Source organism: Candida theae (genome assembly GCF_024610275.1).
Source record: "Candida theae strain CBS 12239 chromosome Unknown scaffold12, whole genome shotgun sequence".
NCBI lineage: Eukaryota > Fungi > Ascomycota > Pichiomycetes > Serinales > Debaryomycetaceae > Lodderomyces > Lodderomyces theae.
Genome location: NW_026261364.1, coordinates 251,591 through 276,895, shown reverse-complemented (window position 1 = coordinate 276,895; position 25,305 = coordinate 251,591). Strand labels below are relative to the sequence as shown.

Genomic DNA, 25,305 nt, shown 5'->3' with positions numbered 1-25,305 from the left:
CTCTATCAACTTGCAAACTGACAAACAAGAGACATGCAGTGAATGCGACTCTCCAATTCAACTTTCTCACAACAACCCTCTCTTCCTCCTTGGTCCATTCAAACGTGGGGTCGAATGCAGAGTAGCTCTCGTATCTAGAGCTTGTGTACAAGTCACGATAGTACTCTTCAACTTTAGGATCCAAGAATGGGTTACGCTCTAATGCGTCGGATTCAATGGACGAGTCCGATTCGATAACCGTGATGACATCCTTTTCGCCTTTGAAGTCGGCTCTGTTATCACCTAAAGATGACGCTGAATCAATGGAAGTGCGACGAGTCATATCTAGTTCCAAACTTCTGTGATTGTTGTCGCCTTGGATGCCCCATTTGCAAGTGGGCAGCATATTTTAGAGGGTCACCATCTGTTATTTATAGTCAGATCAGTAACGGTTGAAGTACGCACATACACGAACCACACAATTTGCAATAATTGTGGGTCTTAGTCTAACTATTTTTAGCCCAAGATGCTCATTAATCTTGGCGCCAAGCCGAAATTTTCCCTTGATACGTAACTAAGCAGTACTCCTGTTCATTAACGTTGCTAATTTGTATTGCAAAGTGTTGAAGTTACAAAGTTTTAAATTGTGGTTGAGATTTATTTTTAGGTTTCTTTTTTTTTTTTTTTTCTTTTCTTCTTTTTATGCAAATTGAGATGAAAAAATTAACCCAACAAACTGTGGCTGCAAATATCCACTATTGCAAATGCATGTAATTATATACCGAAACAAGCCACATTTTACGAGATAAGGCGGGTGTTGAAAACACAAATTAAAGAACACTAAGTGGAGGTTAATTGATCATAAATGTGCTCATGTGGAGGCAGGACAACTTCAATAACTATAAAGTTTGTCTAGGTAAAGTGAAAAATTCACCAACGATCCGATGCAATCTCCTGTAAATCTCTTTGGCTTTGATGTGAAAAAAAAAAGAAAATCTTGTTCAATCGTTCTCTGGTTTACACACACTTGTGTTTCACCAATAATCTTTCTTTGCCGCCATAGTCATCTCTTGCAGTTCACATCACAGAAAAGACCTCTACGTTGCTTCCTCTTGTGGAGTACCAGTAAATCTCACGTTAAACAAAATATACAAAATAAACACTAAGAAAGAAAAGACTCCACTTAGATCTTAGATTTAACAAGCTCACCAACTAACTCCACCAATCCAACAGCTGTGGTCCAAGTTTTGAAGAAAGTCGATGGGCCATTCACTCTAACATTGCCAGTTTCGCCAAACCAGACCCTACCTCCATAAGAAGCCATACCTGCAGTCAACAACCTATCCTTGGCAGGTGAAAATGGAGGGTATCTTGCCTCCAACATCCAATCATTATTCAATGGTTGTTCAATTACCGTTCTTTCATGGGTGAATGTTCTGTAGGAGAATTTACCATGGTAAGAGCCGTATCCGGATTCACCAACACCTCCAAATGGGGCGCTGTGTAAAGTGATGTGCATCAAGACATCATTTACAATCAAGCCACCTGAACGCACCGATTTCTTAACAGCAGCAATTTGTGGATTCTTTTCGGCTGATGTGTATCCTCCAGTAAAGATGTAAGAAGCCAATGGGGTGTCGTGGTTTCTCACAATGTCTCTACAAGCATCGTTGAGATTAGTGTAGGAAATGATTGGCAAGATAGGACCAAAAATCTCTCCCTCCATTGATGAGTCTGTCCATGAGGCATTGTCAATCACAGTTGGAGCAACGTATCTTGATTCTGGGTCATAGTCTCCTCCAGTAACAACGGTTCCCTTCGTCTCCTTTATAATCTTTACCATTCTGTTGAAAGCACGATCATGGATCATGTGAGTAAAGTTCTTGTCATTCTTGTTGACTCCTGGGTAAAGTTCATTCTCAATAACCTTTTTAATTTCAGCAACAAACTTGGCACGTTTGGATTCCGGAATCAAGACATAATCAACACCAATACAAGTTTGTCCAGCATTGGCAAAACGACCCCACGTGATTCTACGCGCAACAGTGGCCAAGTCCTTATCCTTGACATCGTTCAAAATGATAGCTGGCGATTTACCTCCCAATTCAAGAACAACGGGAGTCAAATTCTCAGCAGCCTTTTTAGCAATGATTCTACCAACCATACCATTACCAGTGTAAATAATCTTGTCGAATTTCTGTTCCAAAAGTCTGGTAGTCTCTGGAATTGCACCATTGACCGCGAAAAAGATTTCAGGGTCCAAAGCCTTTGTCAATAATTCAACAAACAACTTGGAGAATCTGGGTGTTAATTCTGAAGGTTTGAAAACAACAGCGTTTCCAGCAGCGAGGGCTCCCACAATGGGTGAAATGGAGACAAACAAAGGATAGTTGAATGCTGAAATGACCAAAACCACACCGAGTGGAATTCTCTCAATGTAAACTGGGTTTGTCAACAAACTGACTGGCAAATCTGAAACAGGTTCCGGTTTGGCCCATTTGTGCAATTGGGTCATGGTGTGCAACAATTCATTCAAACCAGTGGAGATTTCATAGTTTTTGGTCTCGGATGAGTTTCTGGCAAAGTCCAATTCCAAAGCATCGCAGATTTCTTGTTGGTGATCCTTGATTGCAAAATAAAGGTTTCTCAATTGGTTTAAACGGAATTGAAGTGAGTGGGTCTTACCGGTAAAGAACCCATCTGTGACCTTTTTAACTCCAGCTGGGATTTCGGACAAATCAGTGTACTTGTATTCAAATCTATCAGTGGAAGCTTGAGCAGTTGAGGTCTGAGCAGTTGATGCCTGAGTACTTGAAGCTTGGGTGGTATCGGCTGATTTACCAGAAGCAGAATCAGCCAAGTTAGACTCTTGGTTGGATCTCTTGATGGAAATTCTATGCTCCAATGAAGGAACTTCTCCAGCTGATTTGGGCGACGAAGCTGATGATTCTGGAGAACTTAATCCGACATGGTCCAATTGCGGAGCAGGAATGGAGTTGGTTTTGGTGGTTCCATTTGCACCAGAAGCTGTTGCAGCGGCGCCGGTTCCACCAGCTTTAGCAGTGGTTGTTTTTCCATTGGGGGCAGATGACCCATTTGCCCTTGTCGAAGACAGCTTTGTTGATTTACTCATTATCTTTGAGGTATATTTCTTGGTGAATTTCTTCAATTTGAGAAGGCTGAAATTGTGTGTATGTTGAATAAGCGGTTGAAGTTAGTGTATATCTGGAAAGACGGATACACCTTTAACGAATGGTGTAACTGGGGTCTTGTATAGAGAAATATATATATATATATGTATATATATGAGTTGGTGGTTGGAAAGGGCAAAAAAACGGATATAGAAGGAAGTTTTGCCTTTTTCTCTTTTTTTTATTCTTCTTCTTTATCCTTCGTTAGGGTAAGGGTGGGGAAAAGTGAGAATGAGAAATTTGGTGGGGGAGAGAGAGAGAGACTTTGCATATGACAGAAAGACACGAGTACTGCATATAATAATATGAAATAACAGTATAAACCTCTGTGATTTTGTAAACTCAGTCGTTTATACTAAACCAACTTGATAACTGATAGACAAATGTTCAGAAAGACGGTAGGGTTAGATATTGGAAAACAGGTGATTATTATGTAAAGTCTACTGGATGCAGTGTGAAGGAGTGTTCCCACTGATTATGAGCTAGTTTAGGTCGTAGTTTCTTCATTTCAACAACTAAGCAAAAGGGAGACAGAGAGACACGTTTAGAACCACAACTAGTTCGGTCTTGGTATTCCTCTTATCACTCTGATACAATACCTCCTTCTCCTTTTACCCCCTCCGTGTATGGGGCATGTCAAGCGAAACACCGACGGAGTTAAAAACTTTAAAATCACAAATCGAGGACTCGCACGACTATCCTTACTATCTCCGAAAGAAAAAATAAAAAATAAAAAATAAAGAGCTCTTTTACTTAATGGAAAAGAACAACATCTGTTTGTGAACAAAGAGAGACATGGATACTCCAATTGGGCTCGAAGGAACTATAGATTCAGACTATTCACTTGAAAATCGAGATGATATAACCCATTTTAGACAATTGGACTCAGTAGGTGATTCCGATCATGGATCGACTACTGAACATTTGCCTGATCCTCGACTGCTGCTGGTACAACCAGAGTTGGCAAACGTGGCTACTTCGACAACTGGCACGAACCAAGAGGGGCAGATAACGACGCGTGATGACAAAAGTCATTCCGATGCACAGAATGGCACCAACCAAGTAGACCATTCACTACTAGAAATTGATAAGATGGATATTGATACACCACGTGAACAGGTTAATACTCTGCGCACTGCAACTGAGCCAGAACCTGTCGACACCGGTTCTCCCCACAACAACACTACGCTAGCTACCCCCAATGACCAATCAGACGATGCACTTGCGAAAATCAAACAAATTCAACTACTTCCCGAATTGTATGATATCTTGTTCAACTTCACCAATGGTCAAATACACCCGCGTGATTTTGACAAACATATAGGCAATATGCGATCAAAACTTAATAATTTGAAGCTGTATATTCTGGAGATTGATGATATTGAAGTTACTCCAGAACTGATGATGAGTGAAATTAATAGATTGAGGGAAAATAATCTCAAGAAGCAGAGTTTGTTGGAATCGTTTGGAGATAAAGTGCGAAATGAGTTTATGTGAATATGATTGCAGTTACTCTACGGTGTCCCCTTTAAATATACCCACGCAAGTATGTAGACATAAAGTTTCGGTTTATGACATGTCCCAGCCCCCCACCTAGTAGCAAGCTCCCTGAACGTTGCGTTGTCATTGACAACAGCGCCATCAACATGGAGGTGCAAATGAATTTCTACCTGTTCTTATGAATCAGGTTACGCATCACATAGAGTTGATACGTGTTTGTGTCGTCTGCTGTGTGTTTCAGTTTGGTAGACTTGATTATCGCGCGAAATATTTTGTTTTTTTTTTTCGCTCACTCACAGAGGGGAGAAGAAGAAGAAGAAGAAGAAAAACACACGAACCTTAATCAACCAGCTGGTGAAATATACACTTAATCTCCAATGGAACAGACTCCTGCAAACACTTTCCCACCACAAACATTGGTAATCCTCAAAAACACACCCGCATTAACTGCTGGATTACCCATTTTCACCTTTATACTATGTTTCTTGAAGAATACATTGGGATTTGAATTCTCCAGTTTGATACTTTATCCGAGATCACCATTGGAGTTCAATTTAAATGCGCTATCGTTCTACTCAATGATCCATGTCGGATATTTGCATTGGTTTTTGAATATATGCGCAATTTACACTCCATTGTCCATTTATGAGAAACGTCATGGTACTGTATACACGGGGATCACTTTAAATCTTTTAACCGTTATTGCTGCTTTACAGTATTGTATTGTGGGACTGTTTTTGTATCCTGAGACTGGTGTAGTTGGATTGTCGGGGATTGCATTCTCATTTCTTGCGTACATGGCATACAAGGAACATCAGTATAAGCCTGTGTTGGAGACGTTCAATATTGCATCACGCGAGATCAAGATTTATACACTTGCTACCCCGTTTATTGCTGCCGTTGCATGTTTGATTGTGTTTCCTGCAAGCTCTTTACCTGGCCATTTAGCTGGCATTTCAACTGGATTTCTTTTAGCTAAAGGGTACATTGCCAAGTTGTTTCCTCCATCAAGTGTAATTTTGAAAATCGAGTCATTTGTTGCACCTGGTATTGCATTTATTGGGCAGATTGTTTCTTATTACAAAGAAGAAGATGCTGTAAATGGTAGGGGTGTGCAATATGAGCCATTGTTTGGCCAAGTGGATGCAGAAGCTTCATCTGCTACGACTTCCATCGCCCAACCACAGCCTACACGTAGCTCGTCATATATTCGGGAGACACACGTATTGGGGAGCTAGGGAGATTGGGCTATGGAGGACTATAGTGCTTATATCAATACAGATGCTGTGTATAGAAGTTTTCTGCAAAGTGGAAAATCTATTAATATCGAACCTTGTTTTATTCTTTATTGATCAAGAGAAAAAGATAGACAACAAAGCCTGGTGTGTGATACATTTGATGTGATGAAAGTTTATAGACAGAAGCAAGTAGGACTGTTGTACTGAAAAGAAGTAGATATATATATGTATATATATATATATAAACCCTAATAAGTGGAGATTATGAATAACCGACAGACAGACAGACAGACAGAAAAATACTAAACAGTCAACAACAATAAACAACCCCAAACAACAACCAGAGAGAAGGAAAATAAAAAAAAAAAAAAATAAAACCATTCCAGCCAGACTTGAACCCTATAATCAACATTTACTCATAACTATTACTACTACTACTACAACAACTGTTCTTATCGCTCCTTTTCTTATCACGGATATATACATGCACCTCATTCCCTGTCTATAAATTATTCAATTAACAGTTTTCAAATCACAGACACTAACTTCTCCACGCTTTTGGTACTACGAATACCCCACCAATTATGCTATCTAATTTTCCAAATGGGGAAGCACACAACGAAGTTAATCGTACCACCACAAATGGAAGTAGCAGCATAGACAAAACTGCAAACAGTCAACAAGCGAAACCGCTACTGGCAAATCAGCAATGCAATGCCAACCAAGGAACAAAGAAACGCACAAAGAAGAAGAATAAATTCAAAAACAAGACTCAATTACACCCCAAACACGAAGCCCCGCAGTCTCAATCATCCCCAATCAAACCAGCTGCAAGAGTAACTTTGCCATCCGATGCTAGTACTGGAAATGATGGAAAATCTGTGCCGAGCAAGGAGCACGAGAGCGTAGGTGCAAACATAACGGCACACAAGACCGAAACCATATCAAATAAACCTAATTCCACGCGAGTACAGCTGTCGCGACAAGAAGCGGAATCTCCAAAATCAACGCCAGTACTACCCTCGCAACTACTGTTTCAAAGCAACTCAAGCTCTCAACTCTCTTCAACACAAGGCTACAAGTCACCGAGGAAAGAAATGTTGATCCGTAATAAACGAAAGGAGAGTGGACAAAAGGGCAACAACCTCGACCTCCGAGACAATTTAAAGTCCGCAGAAAATGCCGGCTTTTCCCTGTCAGGTACTGCTGCTGCTGCTGCTGCTGCCGCTACTAATTCTGTCTCGGAAGATCCCCCATCAGTGACATTGATGATGGACGACAAGGTGACTCTATTCAAATACAAAAACCTGAACATTGTTGAACTACCCCACAAAGATGACAAAACGGGGTCATTGTTGGCTCATGGAGAACTTGAAATCTTTCAACTACTCAATGGTGGCATCACGTGTTTATCATGTGGTGGTAAGCTGTTTATATACCCTTTACTTCCCAAAGTTAAAGTTTTCAGAATTGGATTCAATCAATACCTCATACCAATGTTGAATCCAGAACGGTATTGGAAAATTACTGTTGATACTGAAGAAAGTAACGTGTTGGCTATTCTTCAAGGAACATTGGAGAGGAATGTGAACTATATTCATGTTAGTGATAAACATGCTTTTGATCTGAGAACTTATAAACAAGCCCACGCGCAATTGCTGCAGGCGCAATCGGGTTCCGATAGACGTGGCAGGGCTATCTCTGCTCATGACTTGAACGCCAAGCCACACGAGTTGAATTCTAGCCCCAATCCAAATGGAGAAGGCTTTCACACTATTATTGACACCGAAATACCGGAATCACCACCATCGGCTCCCATTTCTCCTCCCCATTCGCCAGTGAAGGATTTCGAATTATCACCGAAAGCCCCACCTTCAGATCATGCCAAATCAGTGTTGAAGACATCGTCACAGCAGTCTTTATCTACAAATGTTGCATGCCTTGACTGGAAACCTACTACACAACACCATCAACAACTCAAAGCAAGACGTTCTTTCCATGCCAACCCCTATAAATCAAATTTTGCCAACTATGAAAAAGATCTGCAAAACATTAGCAATAGAAGCAACACTGTTCCTCATCGCCAAAGTGACCTCGCACATCCACAAACTCCTATTAAAACAGTTGAAGAACAATCAGAAGGATCGATGGATTCACTATTGGATGAATTTGAACAAAATATTGCAAGATCTGTACGAAACCCATCGGTTTACTCTCGACCCATGTCACGACTCCAATCCGTCACCTCGCAACACAATCCGGTTCCTGTTTACTCAAGAGGGAAATATTTCCATGGAAATATTGATCACGATGATGATGATGATGGTGATGGTGATGATAATGGTGTCATAAATGAAGATGAGGTGTATGAAGATGCACGTGGGTTCCCTTATCATCGAGGTGGAGGACACCTTAATGGAAGCACGCATGAATACGCAATTCGAAATGGCGAGAAAGGTGGTGATTTTGTTCATGGGCACGCCAATGCTGGTGGTGGCACTAGCAGTGTGCATGATCGTGGTCTTCATTCCGCCAGAAGCAGGAAATCATCACGCAGTGACTTGTACACCAATGAAAGCGGATGGATGGAACCAAATATAGACCAAACTGTCTATCAAAAATCCACTGGAATTCGCAGCACAGGTCCGACTAATGTATCCTCGAGATTACCGAAATCGCGGTCGAGTTACAGTATAAGCAGTTCAGCTTCCAATGCGTACAGCTTGGGAAACATTTACCGATCAGTCATTGGTTCGCAACTGCGTCGAGATTCGTACTATAGTCAAAGTCATGTACAGCAGCAACAACAGCAACAACAACAACAACAACAACACCATCTTTATCCTTATCAGCACATGTCGCTGCTGCAACTGGTGAGAAACGGGCGTTATGACGCAACTAATTTTGATTCAAGATCCACTACGAAATCAATGTCTCGATTACCAAATACGGCCACTCGACAACTGGACATAAATAGACAAAGACAAAGCACTTATTTTGGCCTCAATGCGAATACCCATTCTGTTAATGGTTCCGTTAGTGGAAGTGCAAGAAATGGGTATGATCTGACTGGGGAAAGTCGTGGTGGTGGTGCTGGAGGTACACGCAATGTCCATGTCAAGTTAAATTCTAGTGAAATATATCAATTGTTGAGTACAAAGGACGAACCACAGAGGTCGAACGCCATTACCACACCAGTGAAACCGTTGCCAAGGAGTACGAGTTTCACATCGCGATTATTTGGGTGGTGATAAAAACAGTCGCAGGGCCGTGTCTAAGTCGCTGATATGGTTATTAATGATGAATGAAAGATGAAAATAAGGTGAGAGTATTTATTTTATATATATATATATGTACAAACAAAAAAGTGGAAATGATTCAATGTAATGAAAAGGACAACTGCAAGGGGAGTTTTTGATGTATGATATTTTTGTTTCTGATGACCAACTGCTTTGTTGGTCCCTCTATATGAAACGGTACAACAATCACAGGCAAAACATGGTTTTGCAAACATCTTTGCTCAAACCCACATCACCTGCTTCTCGCCAACAAATTATGAATGTGGCTCTCTTCAAAACAAAATCTCTCCGTCTTATATCCCTAGGGCCATCTCCCTTATAAAGCGGGAGCTGGAGCACCAGGAACTGGGTTTCCATTAGCATCAACCAATCCTTGTTGCATCAACAACAATTGCTCATTACCGGCAGCCTCAAATTGCAAACCCAAACCCAATCTTGAAGTGTTCTTGAATTGATCAATTTCACCACTAAACAATACACTAACAGTAGGCAAGATTCTCTTTTCTAAAAATGCTGCAACTTTCCCCTTGGAGTCCAACTGACCTCTGAAAACAGCGGTTCTGTATTCGTATTTGGCACCAATGGTTGTGGTTCCCTCAACAACTGGCTCGAATCCAATACCCATCAATGGATCAGCAACTTGTTTGACGGAAGCGGCAATTTGAGTTTCCAAACCAGCTTCAACCTTGTCGCTGACTTTTCTCCAGAATGAAGCAACCAATGCACCTTGACCTTGGAATTGGGCCGAGGCAACCCATTTTCCGGGGTTATTGTAACGAGCAACGTACGAAACTGCAGTGTCTGGGGGAGCCAATGGTTGTTTAGAGTACATTGCTTCTAAGCCAAGAGCGAATTTTGGAGTTATGCTTTGCAACAACGATGCAACTGCAACTCCGGAAAATCCATCGTACAAGAAACTTGGATTCAATGTTTTCAAATTGATGGAGAAGTCATTAGCTTGATAATCTTGTTCTAATTGAACCATAGCTGGCTGTGATTGAGCCAATTGCAAAGTGATTTTAGAAATGTTGGCCTTGTCCCATCCATAATTGATTCTTCCACTAAAACTCAAATCATTATCAATGTTTCCCTGTAAGAAGTAATCATCAGCGGCAAACAAGGCACTGAATGCATAAGGAGGCAATACTTGCGATCCCAAACTCAACGTGTGAGAAGTTTGGAAAGCTGGCGACATGGAAAAGGCCTTGTTCAAATCAGCTCTCAACCCAGTGAAAAAGTATTGATTCAAAAACACATCTCTGCTCACTTCCTTGTTCAAGTTTTCAATGGTTCCTGGGTTGGTCAATCCCAAGTTGGCACGGTGCTCGCTTATGGCGTTGTGGACATCGTTCAAGTATGAAAAGACTGGGTTGGATGACCAAAATGAGTTTTGCTTTGGTGGTGGTGGGGTGACGCTAGGTAATGTAGGAATGGCCAATTTGGAGATATCGTTAATTGGCACTGGAGTGTGCTGTGGTTGTGGAGCTGACATGACTATGGAATATGGGTATGTATTTCTGTCTCTGTGTGCGTATGTGTGTGTGTGTGTGTGTGTCTATCTGGTCTTGTATTCCTAAGAGCTAACAACTTTGCAAAGCAGTGATCTCCTCTCTCTCTGTCTCTCTGTCTCACTCTCTTTCTCGCAATACGTTGAAAATTTTTAAATTTTTTTTTTTTCTTTGTTTTGTGAAGAGAGAGAATTGGTCAAACTTACACGACAACGGATGTTGGAACCTGGTAGCTCTATCCTTCACTTTGCAGCATCCAAGCCAGATTGCATGTTTGAGTATAGGAAGCTGAGGATGTGACCTGGTTAAGTTCATGTACACCCTGAGGCTGGGTTGGAGTCAAGTGTACACAACAGCTAAACTGAGTATGGCTCTGTTCGAAAGGCAGAGGTTGTTTTTTTGCATTTCATCAAATTTGCCGAGTTTGAAATCTTTCCGTTAGACTAATATATCGCAAGTCTTGTTTACCCTTGCTATGATGTTAGGTAGCAAGCGCAGATTTGTCAATACGTTTCATACAGGTGATCAGTGTCAATGTAATGGAAGGCTTGTTCATGTAATCAAGTGAGTCGAAAAAAAAGAAAAAAAAAACAACGAGGTTTGAAGAAAGTAATGGGGTGATATTCTAGAAGTTGAGATTGATATACTGTGGATTAGAGAGACACGTAGAGGTATAGACGTATGTGAGCTTCCCTCTTTCTGTCACAGTCTGTAATGTGTATAGTATGATACACTGTGAATTTTGTGTAAAGGAGTTTCGCAATTCAATGAACCGAAAAATCAATCTTCATCATCCATCATTATTCATTTTGAACTCCGATCAATCATCATATTATAAATTGGGAAGGCACTTTTTCCAATTGATACAGCTTCACAAGTTAACCATAACTACACAGACTATCCCAAATTCAATTGAATACTTTCGCTAAACGTTACTCGTTAACAATCGACCTTTCCCTTCCCAGTAGATAAAGCATGACGTCAATTGTTAATGGAACATCGACAATTTACTTAGTGGCTGCGTCACAGCAATTACTAGACAACGCAGTCACATTCTACACCAACACATTGGGTCTTACCGAACATTCCAAGTCACAAGACACGACATACCTCACCAATGATGGGAACAAGTGCATCATTGAAATCAAATTAGATTCGCACAAGGGGTTATCTGAGACTGAGATTCAATCAAGACGGTCCAAAATTGAGTCAAAACTAAATGTGGTTGATTGGAGATCTTTGGATAATACCTCAGTTATCAAAGTTGACAATTTGGTTGACTTGATTGAAGTGTTGACCGATTCCAAGTTTGTTTTACAAATTACCCCTAATGAATTGTACCCCAACGAAGTATATATTGTTGACCCGTTGGGCTACATAATTGGATTCACTGCTTGTAATGACCCATTGACTGTTGTGCCACCTGTTCAAAAAACCAGACCTGCTGTTGCTAGTACTGCGATGCAAACCAACATTCCTTCAACTGCCACTTCAACCAAGAATGATTTGGAATTCTTGGGCGAGTTCAAACGTCGGAGAAATGTTGGTGTGATGACCTCTGGTGGTGATGCTCCGGGAATGAATGCGTGTGTTCGTGCTGTGGTTAGGGCTGCTATATACCGTGGATGCAAGGCGTTTGCTATTATGGAAGGTTATGAGGGTTTAGTTAGAGGCGGACCTCGTTACATCAAACAAATGAAGTGGCAGGATGTTAGAGGTTACTTGAGTGAAGGTGGAACTAGTATTGGTACTGCAAGATGTATGGAGTTTAAGGAACGTTGGGGTAGATTAACTGCTTGTAAGCACATGATTGAAGCTGGTATTGATGCCTTGATTGTTTGTGGTGGAGACGGATCTTTAACTGGTGCTGATTTGTTCCGTAGTGAATGGCCCTCGTTGATTGCCGAGTTGAAGGAGAAGGGCGATATCACTGAAGAGGAATACGAGAGACATAAACATTTGTACATTTGTGGTTTGGTTGGATCTATTGACAATGACATGGCCACTACTGACTCCACGATTGGTGGCTATTCTGCATTGGAAAGAATTTGTCGTGCAGTGGATTATATCGACGCAACTGCCAATTCCCATAGTCGTGCCTTTGTGGTTGAAGTTATGGGTAGGCATTGTGGTTGGTTGGCGTTGATGGCCGGTATAGCCACTAGTGCTGACTATATCTTGATTCCCGAAAAGCCGGCATCCAGTCGTGACTGGACCGATCAAATGACTCATATTGTGTCACAGCACAGAAAAGCGGGCAAAAGGAAAACGATTGTTATTGTTGCTGAAGGAGCTATCACGTCCGATTTGAAACCTATTAGCTCTAAAGAAGTCAAGGATGTTCTTGTTGATAGATTGGGTTTAGATACAAGAATCACCACATTAGGACACGTCCAAAGAGGTGGTGGCGCTGTGGCATTTGACCGTATTTTGGCTACATTGCAAGGTGTTGAAGCAGTGAAAGCTGTATTGGAATTGGATCCTCAAACACCATCGCCATTGATTGCTATTGATGAAAACCAGATTGTTCGTAAACCATTGGTGGAGGCTGTCAAAATCACTAAATCTGTAGCCGCAGCAATTGAAGACAAGGATTTTGAAAGGGCTATGTCGTTTAGAGATTCGGAATTCAAAGAGCACTTGTATAATTTCATTGCAATGAATACTGCTCACCACATGGGGCCCTCGTTGCCTGTGGAGAAGAGAAAGAAGATTGCCATCATTAATATTGGTGCCCCTGCCGGTGGTATGAACTCGGCAGTTTATGCCATGGCCACCTATTGTATGTCAAAGGGACATACTCCATATGCCATCCACAATGGATTTTCAGGCTTGTCGAGACATGAGTCTGTAAAGTCAATTGAGTGGTTGGATATTGAAGGTTGGAATAGTGTTGGAGGTTCATTAATTGGAACCAATAGGCACCTTCCAAGTGAGACTGATATTGGAATGATTGCCCACTATTTTGAAAAGTATCAATTTGACGGATTGATTATTGTTGGTGGGTTTGAAGCATTTGTGTCATTGAATGAATTGGAACAAGCAAGATCAATGTACCCTGCGTTCAGGATCCCCATGACTTTGATTCCAGCAACCATTTCCAATAATGTTCCTGGCACTGAATACTCATTGGGGTCAGACACTTGTTTAAATGCCATTATGGAATATTGTGATATTATCAAGCAGTCGGCATCAGCAACTAGGGGAAGAGCATTTGTAATTGAAGTTCAAGGAGGGAATTCTGGATACATTGCTACCTTTGCGTCATTGGTAAGTGGGGCTCAAGTATCGTATGTTCCTGAAGAAGGTATACAGTTGGAACAATTGGAAATGGATATCAACTCCTTACGTGAATCCTTTGCCGTTGAAAAAAACATGACCAAAGCAGGCAAATTAATCATCAAGTCTTCCAATGCATCCAAAGCTCTAACACCACAAGTATTGGCAGACATAATTAGCGCCGAAAGCTATGGCGAATTCGACACAAAGACGGCCATCCCAGGACATGTTCAACAAGGTGGAATTCCATCGCCTATTGATCGTACCAGAGCTGATAGGTTTGCCATTAGAGCGGTGCAATTCATCGAGGAGCATACTGAATGTATGAAAAAGACGAGGTACGAGTTGGATTTCCCCCAAGATGACGATAAGTTGCAAGCCACTGCTGCGGTCTTGGGAGTTAAGGGATCGCATTTGCGATTCACTTCGATTCGGAGATTGTTTAATTTTGAAACTGAGTTGGGTAGACGGATGCCAAAGAGAGTGTTTTGGACAAAGACTAGACAGATTGCTGATGATTTGGTTGGTAGAGCTAGGTACCATAAAGTAGAATGATGAGTGGAGCAGTTTGTAGTAGATATGATACAATGTAGGCTGTGTTGGATGGATGGTTAATTTTGATCAAAAGTACAGAAAAGGATGATTGCTGCAAAGAGTTGCGGGTCCCAGTACTTTTTTTTGTATTTGTTTTGTTGCCAATTTTGATGCAAAGACTAATCAACAAAGTGTTTTATTCCTCGGGCATGATGTTGGTATATAGAGGAGACATACGGAATATGAATTCCATTTTCAAAGTCAAAGTCCATAAAACAATTTGTGCTTGGACCATGGATTCAACCTTCTTTTGCATGTGTCTATTATATTGTGTGTATATATCTTATTAGCTCTCTTAGCATTAATATCTACTCTACAAGCTTGTAATATTCCACGAGAAAGCTTCAGAAAGCTCTAAGCTACCCTATTGAGTAAGAGAAGTGATTCTTGGATGCATATGTAACTCAATGTTCAAAACTAGGCGCCAGATTTTACAAGTTTCCTAGTTTCAACTTTTCCAAAACCTAAAGCGCAAAGCATCATTGTAACCGATGGTTTTGTCATTAGTCCACTAGAAGTGGTGAAGCTCACTGATGTTTTTGCAACCGATCAAATCAATGATAATTGCACTTGAATACTACTCACCCAAATCGACAATCTTCAATTTGGTTGTTTTGCTTCGCTTTGTTGCCTAAAGTACGCTAGCTAAACTTGTGTGTTGCAGTGTTGCAGTGTTGGAGTGTTGGAGTTTTACATTACACCAAGGTTGGTGAAAGGATGGTCTTCGGAGTTGCACATGCAAGTGAGAGCCGACAAGGGCTATTATGAGACTATACAGTACAGATACGTCAAAACAATCTGGAGCACTCAGATACCCGATGATTGCGTCGTATTGAATTGCATCAGAATCTAGGAGGAGGATTACTTGGAATGGGGAACATATAAATCATACTAAGAATAGAGATACGAAACTCTTAGGAAAACTCTTGGAAAATTAATATTTACAAAACAGGTAAAGATCTACAAACAAATGGTAGTAAATCAACGGGGGACATGAGTTATCTCTCCTTCTAGTACATGTCCAGTACATTCACTCCATTTTCCTTACAAAGCACCACTTTGTCTCATCAACTCAGTAATCTTTGCCGTCAAGACGGGATCATTCTTGATTCTCTTTTGCATCTTTGTAGCCTCAGCAAATGAAATAGCTTGAATTTTCTCTTCAATAGATCTGGCTAAATCACAACTTTCTTCAAAAAGGGTAATGGCATCATCAACTTCATCCTTTTGTAACTTGATTTGGGCCAATGAAATTCTTGCCAACTCCGATTTAGGATCTAATGCGCAAGCCTTTGTTAACAATTCTTCAGCCTCACCCATTCTTTCCAAACTTTCCCTTGAAATCACAGTGGCTTTATTGATCAAAGGTAAAGCACCAACACTAAATCTATCCAATTTTTCTTGTAATCTGGCAGAAACATCAAATTGTCTAATAGCGCCATCAACATCACCCTTATCAGCCAAGATTTCACCGTAATAATTGGGGATTTCTGGACTGGTGGGAAACTTCAATTTGGCTTCAGTGAACTTTTCATCGGCTTCTTGTTGATGACCATTCTTGTATGTGATGCAAGCCAATTGAATATATGCGTAAACATTTTCCGGGTTCAAAGACTTGGCCTTTTTGAAGTTGGTTTCAGCATTAGCTAAATTACCAGTAAGGTAATGCAATTGACCCAAGTGGTAAAATATATCGGGAGAGTTTGGGTCCAATTTTTCAGCCAATGCAAAATCCTTCATAGCTTCCTCATAAGAGGACTTGTCAGCATTGATCAAGGCTCTGTATACGTAAGCTCTAGGCCTTGGTTGAATTGAAATAGACTTGTTAATCAAATCCGCAGCAGTAGTAGGATCATTTTTCAAAAATTGGAAAGCCGATGCATACTCTAAAGCAATGGCATAGGTATCCTTTTTAGAAGCATCTCCTTCCAATGCCGAAACTGCTTGGTTAATCAAAGTGTCGGCCTCATCGTAGCCTTCTCTAGTATTTGCTTTGATTTTAGCCAAGGCGTCATACAAGAATTTACCCCCACCTTCACTGTTTTCATCAACACCGAATAATTCACCTTCGTCGGCAAAAGCACCAAAAAAGGATCCAATAGTAGCGGCCGAAGGCAACGCCAAAACTTTCTCCTTTTGGTCAACGATTTTAATGGAATGTTTTCTCAAAACTCTTTCCAAGATTTGCTCAACTGACTTGTTTGAGAACCCACCATAGATGGTCAATGCAGTCAAATCAAACATGGCATCTTCATATCTCTCCAATATTTCATAAGAAGTAGCTCTTCTCAAAATACACTTGGTATAGTCTGGCTTCAACTTGATTGCAGCAGTGGTATCCTTGATGACATTCTCATGGTCGTCTAGAGCAGCGTAACATGCAGATCTGTTGGAATAGTAAATGGGGTCTTCTTTTAATTGCAAAGCAGCAGTGTAGTATGCAATGGCAGTTTCATATTTCTTGTTCTTGAACTCGGTGTTTCCATCTTCCTTTAATTGCACTGCCCACGATTCCTTTTCTTGCTCCGACAACTTGTCGGCAACATCTGAAGTGATGTCAGGCAATCCTTTAGAATTTACTGGATATTGTGGTGATTTCTTGTGAGTGGATGAAGGGGAAGAAGATTCAGGATCAGGGGAAGACGGACCTTTGCTCTTCTTCTTTTTCTTGTTCTTTTTGGAAGATGATCCTGATGTAGGACTGTCATCACCAAGATCTCTTGATGTGGATGATGTTGCTTGCAGTTGGCTATAAAACCAGTATGCACCAACGGCTGAACTCACAGCCAACGCAGTGACTATAATTGCAGTCTTGTTTTTGATGAAGAAACTATCAGACATTGGTGGGATGAATGTTTAATGTGATGTGTGTGTTGTTTGACAATCGTGTGGGTCTTTTTCTAATGGCAACCACCTTTTTTTTAACCTTTTTTTTTTTTTTTTTTCAATTTTTTTTTTCTTTTGTTTTGTTTTCTTCAGATTCACAGTGTGAGTTGGTTGGTTAGTTGGTTGGTGAGTGGTTGGTGGAGTGATTCAAAAAATTTTCAGTAAAAAGGGTCGTGCACTTTGGTAATACTTCTGATCCCCATTCAACCAATATGACACGACCTATGATACACCCCACATCACGAGACGAAGTATTCAGATCATAGATATCCATCAACCGACCTGGTTAAAACTGGTATTGCCAAATCCAAAAAAAAGAATAAAAAAAGAAACAAACGAAACCAAAGTACACTATATAACTTCTATACATAGCCAAGCTAATTGTCATTTACTCTGGATTCGAATAATACTGTTCATGTTGATGATACCGTCTTCTTGCTCGTTGATGCTCACTATCATCTTGATAAGAGCTTTCCAAGACCACATCTTCATAAGTTGGAAGCATAGCGGCATTTGCTGCAGCTAGCGCTCCATTGTCGCCAACACCACCATGTGGGGAACTACCATCACTGCTACCGGGAACTGCAACTGACACTCCACCATTACCAACTGAGCTATAACTAGTATGTCCATTACTGGACGGTGTTACTGATGAATGTGAGTACAGTCTTTCAGAACTCTTGGGAGGTAATGTGGGTGGATTTGAGGCAGTGGTCATAGGAGTCGGCAATTTCAGTGCGGAATGACTATGGGAGATGCCAGGAGTAACACCACCACCACCACCGTTATTCAAGGGAATTGACGATCGTGACGCATTGGATTGCAAAGTACTTGTCATATTCAATCCACTAAGTACTTTGATATTATCACACTGCAAATCAACATACTTGATCTTTTTAGCACATTCTTGTTTATCTCTAAAGTCATGAATTTGCTCACACGAAAACCCACCAACTACACTAAGGATATACTTCCTTGTGATATTACAGGTTTTAAAGCTTGGTGATAAATGATCAGGCAAGATGCAATTGTCAAAGTATTTGCGAGGTATCTCAATTTCATAAACTGACCCACCTGGTGAATGCAAGCTGGTTGAAGATTGTGGTGATGTAGATGAATTAGATGCATTTGGGTTGACTTTACCATGCATTAAATCAAACTTCAAGTTTTGATACGTGTTGTTACAAACGGTCATGACCTCTTCGTGTTGACCCAAATGGTACTCATTTGAAGCCCCGTCATTTTCAACAACAGAAACAAGAGTGATTGAAGTAAGTTTGACTGTGAGTTTTTGCAAGTAGATGATACCAAGTCCATTGGACTCATCCGGTCTTCCATATTCTGCCAATGTATACCTTGATGGGTCGAGATTGGATATGAGATAGAGTTTAAAAGATGGTGGTTTTGTGGGTATAAGAAATGCCGGATACCTGAACCTAATCTCAAAGGAGAATGGAACATCCTTGGACTTGATCTCCGGTACATTATTTCTTCTTCTTGGTTTCTGTTGAGTTCTCGTAGGGTAGCTTGGAGTAACATTTGAGGTAGATGACGAGGGAGAATCTGGAACGCCAAACAATCTCAGCATAAACCCTTGTTTCTTTGGTGGTGCTTGCTGAGATGGAGGAGGTACAACAGGTAATGCCTTCTTTTCCGACGACTTCTTCGGACTAGGTGCAACTTTAACTGCAACAATTTCTGGTATTCTGTTTCTAAAAGTCAATTCCTTTCTCACAAAAGCTTCCTTATATTCGAGGTCAAATTGTTGATTACCAAGTAATGGGCGATTCTGAACATCCAAATCCAACGGCAAAAATATGAATGGATCGTAGGCTCGTAGATTAGTTTTGAGGAAGGATGACCTCTTGCATGTGACTTTGATAAAGTACTTGACATTGGCAAATTCACCAATTCCGGATAATGACGGTGGTAGTTGCGAAGTGATGTGATAGCTTTGCTTGGGAGGAGGAGGAGTGAATGATCCTTTTCTTTTACCATTGGCACCTCCTGAATTACCACTTCCTCCCGCTCCACCCCCGCTTGCCCCTGGAAATCCAAATTCGCTGGCCATCAGTTGGGCCCTATTTTTCACAAAAGTCGTATTGAAATTCCCATTGTTTAGCATAACGTCAAATGTTTTCAAGTTTAGTGACACTTTATTGGTTATACCACCGGACTTGACACAGGAGTTATTTAAGGGGATCTTGAACTCAAAGGCATACGAGTAATTCCCAGGGGCTAAAGTGAAGTCCTTGGCTTGAGATACTTGTCGTACATTATCTGGAGGAAACACAATCTGTGTATCGTAAAGGACCTTGTGCTGGTCTCGTATAATCTTATCCTTGCGGTCTTTATCTCGTTTACCATTACTCTGGGTTCGTGGAATATTCAATTGCGTGGATGATATGCCTTCTAGCTTCACTTGAATCCAGTTCAAGGTGATTGCTTTCGTGACAACAAGGGTCACTTTACCTCTGATGATATCATGGTTTGTGAAAGTTCCGTCTGTGGAGGAACGGTCAATTTCGACTTTGACATCAGACATATTTCTTCTGGTAGTTAGTGTGTGTGTGTGTGTGTGTGGGTTGGATTAGACTAATGAGTATACTGAGGGGGAGAAAGGTAGGTATGCTCTGGACTATGATGTGAAAATAATGTTAGCTCGAGTGTATGCAGAAGTGTATATGGCGAGTAGTTGGAGTGTTTTGCTGTGTTATTTTTAGACTGCCCTTGTCGTTAACTCCGTATATTTTGGATAAAGGGTTCCTTCTCTGTTAATCGCTCTCTCTATTTTCTATTTTTGCTTCTCTCTTGTGAGATCTAAATAGCTCTCTCTATGTCTATCTCTCTCAATCTCAGTCCGTTGAAACAGTTTATACAGCAGTATTTCTATAAACACGTGTCTTTTCTTCTAATGTGTTACCAATAACAAAGTACAAGTAGTGTGATATCCAATTCTAAGCAATTCCATAGAGGGTATAACATAATATTATAGGGTATTTATTATACAATACATCTACAGATTTATTATTCATACTGCTGAGAATACTTTCATTAGGCCTTTTTCTTATTAGTGATCACTGGGTCTGTAGTAGAATGGTCACTCTTACTACACAGGTTTGTTTCAAAGCAATGTCTTATGTGCTCAGACTACTATGTAACCTAAGAGTGTCGGTATGCTGAGGTGTGGCTTGGTCACAATTACAAATCAATTGGTAGCGTACACAGTGGTAGTGTGCCGTGGTCTAAAATTCTGCATAACAAACAAATTGCTGCTACCAGATTAACAAACCAATTCTCCAGCAGACTATAAAGAAAAAGAAAAAAAGAGAGACTTTGGTAACATTTGACCACTATTGCCATCTTTCTCTTTATCTTCTTCCACTGCTTCTGCATTTGAAAGAGACTTTATCGTATCTCAATTGATACATCAACTCAATTCCCCTCTTAAATAACAACAAAAACTCAATACAGCCATGTCAGAAACTTTACCACAAGTTGAAATTTTGCAAGAAGGAGACAACAAAAACTTTGCTCAAAAGGGCGACCTTGTCACCATCCACTACGATGGAAAATTGACCAATGGTAAAGAATTTGACTCTTCGAGAAAAAGAGGTAAACCATTCACATGCACCGTTGGTGTTGGTCAAGTTATCAAGGGTTGGGATATTGCTTTAACTAATAATTTCGGCGAGGGAGGAATCCCCAAAATTTCAAAAGGTACAAAGGCCTTGTTGACTATCCCACCTGAAATTGGTTATGGGTCTAGAGGATTCCCAGGGTTGATTCCTGCTAACTCGACTTTGGTTTTTGAAGTCGAATTGTTGGCAATTAATGATCAATAAGTAACAGTGTGTTGTGGGTGAGCGGATATATGCTGGTGGTGTTTTGCTTGCTATACTTTAGATGCTATACGATATAGTTTACACAAGTTTGTTTAGTGAATTTTCTCTAATTTGGACGTAGAAAGTATCATAAAATATACAAATTGCCATTTTTTACCTTGACGTTGGACTGAGTTGGAGCCACGTATAAATACACCTTGTAGTTGATATCAAACAACTTGAATGTTGGCAACCTCACAGCATGCTCAGAACCGGTGTCGGTTGCTATATTGCTCTTCTTTTGTTTCTTCATTTGAAATTGAATAACTTTACGAGAATTGGGTCTTACTGTAAACGGCTTTGAGTCGATGTACTGCTTCGTCAAATCATCATTTTCTTTGTCTGTAGTCGTATCAATTTGCCACGTTTTATCAAAATCTGTCAACTCGCAAACAAAAGCTAACTCATGAACACTTGGGTTCTCAATAACGTAATGAAAGGCGAAATGATCAAAGTCGATATCATCCTCATCGTTCGCTGCTGTTTCCTTCCTCCTATCCTTCACAAAAAGTAGCACTCGGGGTGCAACCAATGGAACTTGCACTTTCCATTCGGGAATAGTCAACTCATTCACCCCTCCCGTCTCATTTTCATTCTTCTCCCTGTCTCCAGAGTCGGGTCTCTTCCATTTAACAGTCATTGAAGTAATGATTTGGGCATTGCGATACATTTTCCCCAGCGGTACTAGCTGCGTAGCAAACAATTGATCATATTTACCCCGTTTTGACAACATAGTCAATTGTAGATCAGGAAGTCCGGAAATGACGTCAAAATCCACATCAACCACTTGTAACCACTTTGACGTACAGTCCTTGGCGTCGTCCTCATCATTTCCGTTACTTGCAGTCCCGAACCTGAGCGCATACTGATCATTAAGTCTCAATTTTCCTTTCCACTGCCTCAATAGTAAAGGAGCTTCATGAACTTTTCCAGCTTCCTCATCCAGCACCTCACTTTCCTTTTCGCTCCTGACATACAAATCAAGACTCTTCTCATCCAAATAAGGACTGATTGAATAGTCGTACTTGAAAGGCTCAGCAATAACTGGTAACTGCAACTCAAACACCTTATATACTGCCGATAGCCCCTCACCCAGAGCCTCATCTTCATCGCCACTATAAGTCACAGCCAATGAGATCTCGATATTCATTATATCCCCAGACCAGTTTCTAGCATACACATGCAACACGTGCCCCTCTTCGTTGTCACCACTGGCACTGTCTCCTTTCGCACCCCCTTTCAATACTAACGGTTCCTCGTCTTTCAATTTATCCCAAGTAACAACAACATCACCATGTTTGACAGTCGCCATCAAATCAGCCTTGTAGAAGATATCTCCATTCTTGAATCTGTATTTTAAAGGAATAGACAATCGTTCGCCAACAATGTAACAGTCCGTGTCATTAGATGTTGTAACAATGAGATCCGGAGTCGGTGGAGTTACAACTAACTGATGTGGTGGTACAGGCACCAGTGCTGTCGTCACTGTGGTTGCCGTCGCCGTTGATGAGCCGTCAGTGCCAAGTCTGATTGTCTTTGTAAGACCATTGGGTAACTTGACCTTACGCTGTTGCAAAATAGAATGCGGGAAAGTTTGATGCAATTCGATCTTGTTCAATCGGATGACCTTACCTCCATGCCTCAACTCAATGGTGATCTGCAACTTGATGGTGTCAATTTGGAAATGACCCGTGTTTGTAACTTTTTGCACCTGTTGTATGGTCAATGAGGAATTAGGTGATGCAATTGATAAATTTGCCGAGTCAGCAAACGTTGTGCTCAATTCTTGACCCTTTAGAACGATTAAATTTGCACCATTTTGCTGTTTTGTCCCATCATTGGTTATGGAGACATTTTTCAACCCAGTTGAATTTGAAACTGGCTTGTCGTCTGCCTTGCTGAAGATCACATCGATTTGATTGAGTGACACATTGATATCTGTTGTCTGAGGAAGTAGGAGTCTCATCATCCTCAAATCTAGCTTCGATTTCAAATCAATTTGAGCCAAAACCTCGTCACCTACGGTGGTGGCCCCGGAAGATAGGTTATTGTTCACCAATAATGCGTCAACAAGAAACAACTCGTGCAATTTTGAGTCCAAGATATCCACCTCCATGGTACTAATCCCATCAGATTTATCAAATTCAAACACATTGCTACTTGAATGCACCAACTTATCCGCAATAAACCGTTTTGGAATGGTGCTCAATTTCAAAATAGTATTCAACTCCAGCTTTTTCACCCCCAACTCTATATAGCATTTCAACAACTTTTCCAATAGAAAATAACTGATATCTGACCATTTGGCCAGTCCTAATGAACTATACGCCATTTCAAAATAATCAGACGCCTTTTTGTACTCTGCACTGGCGAAATATTCTTCACCGATAAGCCAAGTCAAGTACGACAATAATGAGTCGAGGTTGTCTTGTCCTGAAACCAGCGACTTGTTCAATGCATTCAGTTGATTAGTCTCCAAAGTTTCGATAGCATTCTGTAACAACTCGATTTTTTTCTCCCCGTGACTACTCATTTCATATGCCTTGACTAGGACAAGGCCTGGGTTAGTAATTAAATCAAATTCTGGAGTATGAATCCCACCAAAATGACTCATCATGGCTAGTGTATTGGCATTTTTCAGCTTTGCTTTTAATTGGGAAACAGCAGTTGAATTCAAATTGGTTATTATTGAGTACGGGATCAACTTCATCAACTGGGCCAACCACTCATACTGGACTGAGATCCAATCATGATCGCGCTTCAAAACTTCAACAACATTGATGATATGTGTTTTGTGTTTACGTAATGCCTTGATTGGCTCTTCAATGGTAAAGTATCCTCTCACTATATGGAATGCAATTATATCCAACAATGTCATTAGTTGACCAATGATTGTATTATCATGTTCCAGCAAGTTTATTGCGTATATTCCATCGAGTAAAGAAATCAAATCTTGATACGCAATTTCCAATATCTTGACACCAGGTTCCAAATTCGTAGGGTTCATAAATTGGAGAATCATGCCCTGTTTAATCATGTTTCTAATTTCGAGAAATTTAGGTGAAAGTTCAATTGAAGTGTCAACATCATCAGTTGGTGGGATATCGTAGACTTTTTTGTATCGTTGTTTCAACTTGTATTCCAAATTCGCGTAATAACCATGAGACGGTTTTGTCAAGCTTGACAAGACATTGCTAACCAACACCTCACTATCCAGCTGCAATGTTGGTGACAGTTTGCTCAAGTTGAATAAAGAATGAGGTTTGGGGAAATTCAACTCTGCTCTAAACATGTTCATCCGTTCTTCATCAATTGGCTGTGGTGTAATCAATAACAAGATCAATTTACAATCAATTTCTTCCAACTTCAACTTTAGCTTCTTCATGGTTATGGCAAATTCGACATCCTCACCAGCACTATCCAACTCGCACACATAAATCAATCCAAATGGCTTAGACGTGATGTATTTTTCAAACCAATGATGGGTTAATATCCCATTGGGGAATATGGGAGAGTCTTTATTAAACGGTGATATCACTGAATGCTGATTGGGGACATTTTCTCTCTTTTGTACCTCAACTTCGTCTCCATGCTGTATACTGAGAATGTATTTTGGTGTCGTCAATCGATTCCGTATGGCACTATTGTCCCATACTTTACCTTTGACGTTGTATAGTTCAAATTGCGTTAGTAGTGTTTTGACTTCTTCCGTATCGCGTATATGGGAGTCAATGTGTATCCGTAGCAATGGGTTGAGCTGTTGTAGCAAGGATTGATTGTAGTTTTCCATATCTGGGCCACTGCTTAGCGAAATGTCCACATTCGGTTGAATGGCTTTGGTGGAGTTACAATCAAAATCGAAATCAAAATCGAAATACTCTCGCGAGCAGTGTCGCGCAGTCTGGAGGTTTTCGACACTGTAAATATACTTGTCTTTTTGTGACATT

General features: G+C 40.6%; 11 protein-coding genes across 11 annotated transcripts; 5 read left to right on the top strand and 6 right to left on the bottom strand. All coding sequences in view use genetic code 12, as the record gives it.

The window, feature by feature from the left end:
* Nucleotides 1–104: 104 nt before the first annotated feature.
* KGF57_000922 (uncharacterized protein) lies at nt 105–322 on the bottom strand (the record flags this gene model as incomplete). The annotated part of the gene is made up of 1 exon (XM_051755442.1): nt 105–322. A coding segment is annotated over one exon (218 nt), but the record flags the coding sequence as incomplete, so codon positions are not given.
* An 840-nt stretch (nt 323–1,162) lies between these two features.
* On the bottom strand, nt 1,163–3,112 carry KGF57_000921 (uncharacterized protein; the record flags this gene model as incomplete). The annotated part of the gene is made up of 1 exon (XM_051755441.1): nt 1,163–3,112. One exon carries the CDS (start codon nt 3,110–3,112, stop codon nt 1,163–1,165), a length of 1,950 nt encoding a protein of 649 aa, XP_051610695.1.
* An 853-nt stretch (nt 3,113–3,965) lies between these two features.
* MED9 (Med9p) lies at nt 3,966–4,667 on the top strand (the record flags this gene model as incomplete). Its single annotated transcript, XM_051755440.1, has 1 exon — nt 3,966–4,667. One exon carries the CDS (start codon nt 3,966–3,968, stop codon nt 4,665–4,667), a length of 702 nt encoding a protein of 233 aa, XP_051610694.1.
* A 380-nt stretch (nt 4,668–5,047) lies between these two features.
* KGF57_000919 (putative rhomboid protease) lies at nt 5,048–5,908 on the top strand (the record flags this gene model as incomplete). The annotated part of the gene is made up of 1 exon (XM_051755438.1): nt 5,048–5,908. One exon carries the CDS (start codon nt 5,048–5,050, stop codon nt 5,906–5,908), a length of 861 nt encoding a protein of 286 aa, XP_051610693.1.
* Nucleotides 5,909–6,492: 584 nt separating this feature from the next.
* Nucleotides 6,493–9,159, top strand: KGF57_000918 (uncharacterized protein; the record flags this gene model as incomplete). Its single annotated transcript, XM_051755437.1, has 1 exon — nt 6,493–9,159. The coding sequence occupies one exon, from the start codon at nt 6,493–6,495 to the stop codon at nt 9,157–9,159; it is 2,667 nt and encodes an 888-aa protein (XP_051610692.1).
* A 364-nt stretch (nt 9,160–9,523) lies between these two features.
* TOM40 (Tom40p) lies at nt 9,524–10,699 on the bottom strand (the record flags this gene model as incomplete). Its single annotated transcript, XM_051755436.1, has 1 exon — nt 9,524–10,699. One exon carries the CDS (start codon nt 10,697–10,699, stop codon nt 9,524–9,526), a length of 1,176 nt encoding a protein of 391 aa, XP_051610691.1.
* Nucleotides 10,700–11,690: 991 nt separating this feature from the next.
* Nucleotides 11,691–14,549, top strand: PFK2 (6-phosphofructokinase subunit beta; the record flags this gene model as incomplete). The annotated part of the gene is made up of 1 exon (XM_051755435.1): nt 11,691–14,549. One exon carries the CDS (start codon nt 11,691–11,693, stop codon nt 14,547–14,549), a length of 2,859 nt encoding a protein of 952 aa, XP_051610690.1.
* Nucleotides 14,550–15,632: 1,083 nt separating this feature from the next.
* TOM70 (protein channel) lies at nt 15,633–17,429 on the bottom strand (the record flags this gene model as incomplete). Its single annotated transcript, XM_051755434.1, has 1 exon — nt 15,633–17,429. The coding sequence occupies one exon, from the start codon at nt 17,427–17,429 to the stop codon at nt 15,633–15,635; it is 1,797 nt and encodes a 598-aa protein (XP_051610689.1).
* Nucleotides 17,430–17,862: 433 nt separating this feature from the next.
* On the bottom strand, nt 17,863–20,019 carry KGF57_000914 (uncharacterized protein; the record flags this gene model as incomplete). Its single annotated transcript, XM_051755433.1, has 1 exon — nt 17,863–20,019. The coding sequence occupies one exon, from the start codon at nt 20,017–20,019 to the stop codon at nt 17,863–17,865; it is 2,157 nt and encodes a 718-aa protein (XP_051610688.1).
* Nucleotides 20,020–20,950: 931 nt separating this feature from the next.
* RBP1 (peptidylprolyl isomerase) lies at nt 20,951–21,319 on the top strand (the record flags this gene model as incomplete). Its single annotated transcript, XM_051755432.1, has 1 exon — nt 20,951–21,319. One exon carries the CDS (start codon nt 20,951–20,953, stop codon nt 21,317–21,319), a length of 369 nt encoding a protein of 122 aa, XP_051610687.1.
* A 127-nt stretch (nt 21,320–21,446) lies between these two features.
* Nucleotides 21,447–25,304, bottom strand: KGF57_000912 (uncharacterized protein; the record flags this gene model as incomplete). The annotated part of the gene is made up of 1 exon (XM_051755431.1): nt 21,447–25,304. One exon carries the CDS (start codon nt 25,302–25,304, stop codon nt 21,447–21,449), a length of 3,858 nt encoding a protein of 1,285 aa, XP_051610686.1.
* Between the last annotated feature and the right edge of the window lies 1 nt (nt 25,305).